The following is an 8,530-nucleotide window of genomic DNA, read 5'->3' as shown; positions in this document are numbered from 1 at the left end:
CGCAGAGGCCTTGTGTCTTCCAGGTCAAAGATGCTCTTTTCACTCCAGCTGGGCCTGTTCTCTCAACTATAAATCCTGACAAGCATGTCAATATGTCCCTTTGAATGTAACACGCCTACTAGACAAGGCCTACAGCCAGATGGACTGGGCCTACAGCCAGATGGACTGGGTCTACAGCCTGCTGGACAGGGCCTACTGTAACGGTTTTGACTTGAGGTTATTATTTATAGGGGTGCCAGGTAGGTTGTGCCTACCAGAGAAAACATTGGTTTCTCCTTTTAGTTTGGGAGGGAATGAGTCCCATCTGGTCCGGCTAGTCTACACCAATACAAAGGACTTATGTAAAAGTCAGGATGGAAATAAGCTTTTCATAAACCCGTAAAACATTGTAAAGAACTTCAAAAACAACTATATTATTTTGCGTGGGTTGTATTAGCAACATCAATGATTACACACACATATAATAATATAACACAATGAGTTCTGTCTGGTTCTTCCAGAAATGTCCTGTACCTCGGGCCTAAAAAGAGTCCAGCCCGGTAAAGGAGTTCAGTGAACTCAAGTGACTTTTGTCACGCAATGTTTGTCCGTTCATTCCGTGTAGCGTAAACCCAGTATTAATCATACAATCAATATAACAATAATTTTACCACAGAACTTTAAAGCGTATCAGCTCTTACTAAGTCCTCAACTACATCTAACTACATAAATCATCACCGTATACATCATATCAAAACAAATGAAATACCGTATACAAAAAGGTGGTGGTCAGTCAGACAATCCAATCCGCCAACAGATCTCCAGCGGAGAAAGGCCACGAAGAACAGAGAGGTGTAGTCCACGGACGCAAAGAGTGGATCCGATCCTGGGTAAACTCTCTTAGGCTACAAAACACACGTTTAACAGCAACAAAACAACCGGAATAGAGAAGCTTCGGGAACTGAGGGTTGAACACATCCTCAGTCACGTCTCCATCACAACCCCACTTTTGCGCAGCTGATGCTGGCTATTTAATTGGGAATTAAAGGAAAAGCGCCCTATTGGAAGGAGCTGCACTGAGACGGTTCAGAAAAATTCAGGGCCGTCACACAACAGCCTGCTGGTCTGGGCCTACAGCCACATGGACTGGGCCTACAGCCTGCTGGACTGTGCCTACAGCCTGCTGGACTGGGCCTACAGCTAGGTGGACTGGGCCTACAGCCAGGTGGACTGGGCCTACAGCCTGCAGGACTGGGTCTACAGCCTGCTGGACTGGGCCTACAGCCAGATGGACTGGGCCTACAGCCAGATGGACTGGGTCTACAGCCTGCTGGACTGGGCCTACAGCCAGATGGACTGGGCCTACAGCCTGCTGGATGTACTAGGCCTACAGCTTGCTGGACTGGGTCTATAGCCTGCTGGACTGGGCCTACAGCCTGCTGGACTGAGTCTACAGCCTGCTGGACTGGGTCTATAGCCTGTTGGACTGGGTCTATAGCCTGCTGGACTGGGCCTACAGCCTGCTGGATTGGGTCTATAGCCTGCTGGACTGGGCCTACAGCCAGATGGACTGGGCCTACAGCCAGATGGACTGGGTCTACAGCCTGCTGGACTGGGCCTACAGCCTGCTGGACTGGGCTTACAGCCTGCTGGATGTACTGGGCCTACAGCCTGCTGGACTGGGTCTATAGCCTGCTGGATGTACTGGGCCTACAGCCTGCTGGACTGAGTCTACAGCCTGCTGGACTGGGTCTATAGACTGTTGGACTGGGACTATAGCCTGCTGGACTGAGTCTGCAGCCTGCTGGACTGGGTCTACAGCCTGCTGGACTGGGTCTACAGCCTGCTGGACTGGGTCTATAGCCTGCTGGACTGGGCCTACAGCCAGATGGACTGGGTCTATATCCTGCTGGACTAGGTATATAGCCTGCTGGACTGGGCCTACAGCCAGATGGACTGGGTCTACAGCCTGCTGGACTAGGTCTATAGCCTGCTGGACTGGGCCTACAGCCAGATGGACTGGGTCTATAGCCTGCTGGACTAGGTCTATAGCCTGCTGGACTGGGCCTACAGCCAGATGGACTGGGTCTATAGCCTGCTGGACTAGGTCTATAGCCTGCTGGACTGGGCCTACAGCCTGTTGGACTGGGTCTACAGCCTGCTGGACTGGGTCTACAGCCTGCTGGACTGGGTCTACAGCCTGTTGGACTGGGTCTACAGCCTGTTGGACTGGGTCTACAGCCTGCTGGACTAGGTCTATAGCCTGTTGGACTGGGTCTACAGCCTGCTGGACTAGGTCTATAGCCTGCTGGACTGGGCCTACAGCCAGATGGACTGGGTCTATAGCCTGCTGGACTAGGTCTATAGCCTGCTGGACTGGGCCTACAGCCAGATGGATGAGCGATGGAGAGAGGGAAGAAAATAACACCAGAAGAATGCCATCTTGTATCCTACAATTAGGACTGAGGTTTCCATCCACACTCAAACAGAAACGAATCTAAACTCCTGGTGAGAGGAAAGAAAGTGTGCCTGTGTAGTCACAGTGGGCTCCCCACTCTGTCCTTCCAATGGAATAACCAAAGGCCACAGCTACTCCATAGAGAGCCAGGGGATTCTGGAATGGCCCTACCCGAAAAGTGTTCCTCTTTCACCCCTCTCCATGGCCCGCTCAACACCACAAAGAGAGTGACCCAAACCAGGGAGAGGTGCGACAGATGGCTGAAACAGTCAGCCCTGGTCCAATTTGGTGCATTTTGGCTCAACATTGATTTGAGAAGGCTCGGAGGTTGTGTAATTACTGACACAGCTACAAACACCCCAGCCACATCCGTGCCAGGGGAGCAACATGAACAAAATTCATACAACTTGATTATAGCACAAAAGTTAACCCAACTAAATAAGTGACATTTTTTTTGTTTTACCTTTATTTAACTAGGCAAGTCAGTTAAGAACAAACTCTTATTTTCAATGATGGCCTAGTGGGTTAACTGCCTGTTCAGGGGCAGAATGACAGAATTGTACCTTGTCAGCTCGGGGATTTGAACTTGCAACCTTCTGGTTACTAGTCCAACACTCTAACCACTAGGCTAGTGGTGTTGAGAAAAGACCCCTGGGATGACAGAAACTTGAGAAAGGTATGCATCTTTGTCACTAGGTTAAACACAGCTGACATAGGCTATGTCGTGCAAAGGCTGAAGGTTTTCCAACCAACACAGAAACCATCACAACGCAAAATTGCTTCATTTCCTGAACTTTTGGGAAGCGTGTGGTCTGTATGGGATTATGGTGTCTTTGGTGGCTTGATTGAAAGTTGGATAAGACTACCAGCTGTTCTTACTGTTTGTAGTACAGAAGGCTTTCTTAAACTATGGATCCGTACCCAAAGTGGGTCCTGGGCATGTGAGAGGTGGGCTGTGAGTTATGACAATACAGCTATAATCACACACTATTTATTCTTAATTTGTGTTATTGGAGGACGATTTGGGTCATGGTGGAACGGTCAATGTCTCATTCGGGTCTCGAGCTGTAAAAGTTTAAGAACCCTTGTAGTAGAGGATTGACTGCTATGATATTATAACACAGAGAAAGTGATATGTAAGTTATATTTAATTATAATTCAGCAACGCAATGCATCTCTGGAACAAGGTCAAATGGGACAGATCACACAGAGAAGGGATGAGGGAAAAAATAGATAGATATCACACACACACACAGAGACTTTAAACTGACAGGCTGACCCCTCAGGACAAATTGCATAAGAGGATGGTTTCCATGACAACTGTCTGTAGCATAGGCCACAGCAGATTTGCTCAGGCCACCCAATCTAATTTAGCCTGGGTACCAGTCTCTTTAGCTAATCCACTCCATGTCATGTGCCAAGGAGACTGGCCTTTCTGCCATCTTCAAATATGAACGTTCTATCATTAATGAGCTCGAGGAAAACAGAGGATTTGATCATGATTCGATCACCCTCACAGCTATCTTCCAATCACAACAAAAAATGTATGCACATTTTGGAACTCTTATCTTTTTTTCTCCACAGAACACGTTGGTATTCGGTTGCTAAGCAACAGTTTTTTGTTTGTTCAGATGCTCACATCTAAATTCTCAAACTAAATGCATACAACAATTTCAACCACAAAATGTCTACGTTTTGATTTTAAGCATCAAAATTCAACTTACTTTGTTATAAATTCTAATTTCGAAGCTCCACATGATGTCATGGAAAATAATCATGTTTTTTCCAACAACCAATGAGCAACTCCGCTGTAAATTCAGCGCATATTGAACATTGACATTGCCGAAAGACCAGTATTTTTTGGCAATGACAAGGAGTGGCGGGTGAAATGTTAGCTAAAGAGACTGGTAATCACACTAAATCTAACCTAAGAGGCCATACCAACACATCACTTTTTTTCTGAGAATCATTTGGTGGATGTCACTTCCTCCTACAGATACTGTGGCAATGGCAACAGCTTGTGCCTCTGCTTGTAGGGCATTCCTTACTCACTTGTCTCTTAGCAGGGGTCCAGGACCAGCATCATGCCCCTGCCCTTCTCAGTGCAGCAGCCTACTCTGGACCCGTATTCATAAAGAATCTTGGAGTAGGAGTACTGATCTAGGATCAGTTTTATATTTTAGATCATAATGAATACACGGAGGGACCTGATCTTAGATCAGCACTCTTTCCTTCTCTGAGACACTTTATGTACACAAGCTCCACTTTGCTGCTGGTCTGCTGCAGTCTGCTAATGGTGGTACTCATGCCTGGCCTGCAGTACCAATGACCTGGGGCCGACCAGCAATGACCCGCATACTGAATACTGCCACCCTGCCTGGTGGAGGCCAATCAGCAATGACCTGCATACTGAATACTGCCACCCTGCCTGGTGGAGGCCAATCAGCAATGACCTGCATACTGAATACTGCCACCCTGCCTGGTGGAGGCCAATCAGCAATGACCTGCATACTGAATACTGCCACCCTGCCTGGTGGAGGCCGACCAGCAATGACCCGCATACTGAATACTGCCACCCTGCCTGGTGGAGGCCAACCAGCAATGCCAAGCAGGGAGAAGTTTGTTTCATTATGAGATTACAGCTTTAGTTTAGTTTACAATCCTATATTTTGATGCAGACCATATGAAAAACATCTGCCTACATGGAAAATATCCTCAGTCCTTCTGTGCAGTGATACACAACCACAACAATCTACCAGGGCAGTGGTTCCACTTTTCAATCTCTCCTGCCTCTTGGATGACCTCAGTCTAACCCTCTTTATTACTATGGCATTTCCCCCTCTGTCGATCAACTAAAGCTAGTAATTGAAGTCACTCATGGACAGACACTCGCCAGTGAGACTGTCCGTGTTTGAAGACCAGTCTTTCCCTTGATGGTTGTTTTCTGACACTGCAATCTGGATCTGTTTATTGGACAGTTCTGATCATAGCACTGCGGAGTGATTTGTCCAGGGGACATGGTAAACAACACGGTGTAAAGAGAGAAAATCACAGTGGTGTCTTTTTTTAACAAATTGTTTATCGCTAATTCTAAACGCAGACTTGTCTGAAACCTACCTTGAGAGAGTATTAGTGTGTGTGTCTCTAAGGAGTATATTTAATTAAACAGAGGGGATTTCAGCTAAACTATTTCATGTGATCATTAATAAGGAGACGTGGTTTATTTCCTGCAGGGTGGGAGGGAGAGGGGATGAAGCAGCTGTTTGAGATATGAAGTGTTAGCCTCCAGGCACTAAAACCTCCCCTGGGCCTCCCACCTCCAACAGCACAGAGACCTGCATACTGAATGCCGCCACCCTGCCTGGTGGAGGCCAATCCGCAATGACCTGCATACTGAATACTGCCACACTGCCTAGTGGTGGCCAATCAGCAATGACCTGCATACTGAATACTGCCACACTGCCCTTGTGGAGGCCAATCAGCAATGACCTGCATACTGAATACTGCCACCCTGCCTGGTGGAGGCCAATCAGCAATGACCCGCATACTGAATACTGCCACCCTGCCTGGTGGAGGCCAATCAGCAATGACCTGCATACTGAATACTGCCACCCTGCCTGGTGGAGGCCAATCAGCAATGACCTGCATACTGAATACTGCCACCCTGCCTGGTGGAGGCCAATCAGCAATGACCCGCATACTGAATACTGCCACCCTGCCTGGTGGAGGCCAATCAGCAATGACCCGCATACTGAATACTGCCACCCTGCCTGGTGGAGGCCAACCAGCAATGCCAAGCAGGGAGAAGTTTGTTTCATTATGAGATTACAGCTTTAGTTTTGTTTACAATCCTATATTTTGATGCAGACCATATGAAAAACATCTGCCTTACATGGAAAATATCCTCAGTCCTTCTGTGCAGTGATACACAACCACAACAATCTACCAGGGCAGTGGTTCCACTTTTCAACCTCTCCTGCCTCTTGGATGACCTCAGTCTAACCCTCTTTATTACTATGGCATTTCCCCCTCTGTCGATCAACTGAAGCCACCTAATACGTTCTACAGGCGTACTAGCAGGTTAATAACTATACATGAGGGATACATTCCTCAACAATGCAGCACTTACCAGGCCATCACAGTTGCTGAGAGCGACGGATGTGTCCCTGACGTTGGTGACCTCTCCTACATAAAAGCAGTCGCTCTCCAGTAGAGGCTCGTAGCGGGTCTGGTTGCCCTCCTCATGCCACTCCACTTTAGCTCCGGGGGCCACCAGCCTGGAGTTGAGGCGCAGGTGCAGGTGAAGCTCCCGGCCAAACACAGTGACGTTGTAGAAGAGTGTCTCCCTGTGCCTGGCGGTGCCATCTCCTTCCTCCAGGTCTCCATGGTTGGGGTCTGAGGTGGCTGCAGCCTCCCTCCTCCAGCGTCTGTAGACCTGCTGGTGCTGGCTGTCCAGCTGATTTGCGGAGACAGCACCTGAGAGGAAGCGGCCTTCTGCGTCAGTGTTCACAGGCCTCACCACCAAATATTCCCTCAGGACATGCTGCAGAGACTCTGTGTACAAAGGGAGAGACAGTCACACACTGATCAATACACACACAATCATGCATAGGAGCTCAGATGCACATAGTCACACAAGCACGCACACACACTCAAGCAGGTACAGCTTTGGTATCTAAATAGCATGGGTAAATAAATAAATATGCTGGGTCTCACTTGATAAACATGACATCATACAATGTGAATCTGTGATTAATATAGATCAGACATTTTACAGCCACAACTGACTTTGGTATATTCCCTACCATATCAAATAAACCACAGGCAACAAGAAACCTGGACAATAGGCCTATCAAACAGCGTTTTAAACTTCGGTGTGCCAATTGCCAAAGTGTTCACGCCCGTTCCCCGCGCGCAGATGAGCATGCGTTTTACACGGTAGGTAGGTAGGTAGGTAGGCAGACTATCATTCTTTAGTAATTTCAAATTCTATGTTTACAACAAGACTACACACGACTGTATCCATCACTTTTGTCCACTTCAGTTTAGATTGGAAGCAGTGACCCACCCAGTAGGTGACGCAGGGAAGCACGCGTCAAGACAGTGTGATGCTCAAAGCTGTCAATTTGAAATAATCGAGGTCGTATTTAAATGAATTAAATTGAAGTGTCAAGTTTAATTTAATTCCAACCATTTATTTTCAAGTCAAAATGTAAATTATTATTTGTTGAGGTCGTTGTTGTTGTTGTTAGGCAAACTAATAGCCTAACTGCTGTAAAAACTTCAACTATAAATTAGCAAATTTACGACTTATCAATAGTGCATGATGAATCTGCCATTAGAATGTTCTTTACATGCTGAATTTGAGCGCACGTAAACTGTGTTTGGATGCAAAATAAATGGGGAAAAAGTTGGTGTCATGCAAAAGAAATGGAAACCTTACTGAGACACTGCATTGTTTATAAACAAACTACAGAGCCTTACCAACTCCAGGATATTTATGTTTCTGTCAAATATTATTGAACATTTCTGGGCTACGAAATAACCTCTGTAAAATTGACGTGCATCAAGAGTCGAATCGTGATCAGAACATATTCTCAACCGTGGTGCCTAGGTTAAGCTTTACACAACTGTATTAAACGTAGCCTATAATATCACAAATCCCACATACCTATGCTATTGGATAAATAAAGTCCATTCGCGTGAATTAGTTGCAGAAAAATGATAAAGAATGCAAATCCAGTCGTCACATCCATTGCAGGTCCGAAGAAAAAGACCGCACAGGATAGAGGCGGACTTTGAGATTCTAGATAAACGATCTACCAGCCCCTAACCCTCCCGAACAGATCTTAAAGCTCTCTCTCTCTCTCTCTCTCTCTCTCTCGATATTTGATAGTGTTCACAGTGACAGCTGAAAAACATCCACTCTCTCAATTGCTATTAAATGTCACATTCCCACTTACAGGGAACATTGATAACGATATAGCTCAAATATTTGCCCACTTTAAATCGATTACAAACTTTACAAATTGACATAAGACATATCGGTGTGGGAACCAGCACTTTCCATCACCCAATGACATTTCCATGGTC

General features: G+C 46.6%; 1 protein-coding gene across 2 annotated transcripts in view; it reads right to left on the bottom strand.

Annotated features, from left to right (window-relative positions):
* LOC110510203 (A disintegrin and metalloproteinase with thrombospondin motifs 2) overlaps positions 1–8,328 on the bottom strand; it is an 89,948-nt gene extending 81,620 nt beyond the window's left edge. Inside the window, exons 1-2 of one of the 2 annotated variants that reach the window (XM_036967492.2) lie at positions 8,109–8,328; positions 6,567–6,991 (exon numbers count right to left, since the gene is read on the bottom strand). In XM_036967492.2, coding sequence (XP_036823387.2) covers positions 6,567–6,991; positions 8,109–8,193 — 510 coding nt within the window. In that variant the 5' untranslated portion in view covers positions 8,194–8,328. The remainder of the gene's footprint in view (positions 1–6,566; positions 6,992–8,108) is intronic. The other variant, XM_090226503.1, reaches the window with a different exon arrangement.
* Positions 8,329–8,530: the final 202 nt, after the last annotated feature.

This window comes from Oncorhynchus mykiss, chromosome 29 (assembly GCF_057628025.1).
Source record: "Oncorhynchus mykiss isolate SJ-2025 chromosome 29, ASM5762802v1, whole genome shotgun sequence".
NCBI classification, from domain to species: Eukaryota; Metazoa; Chordata; class Actinopteri; order Salmoniformes; family Salmonidae; genus Oncorhynchus; species Oncorhynchus mykiss.
This window is presented reverse-complemented; position numbering and strand designations above follow the sequence as displayed.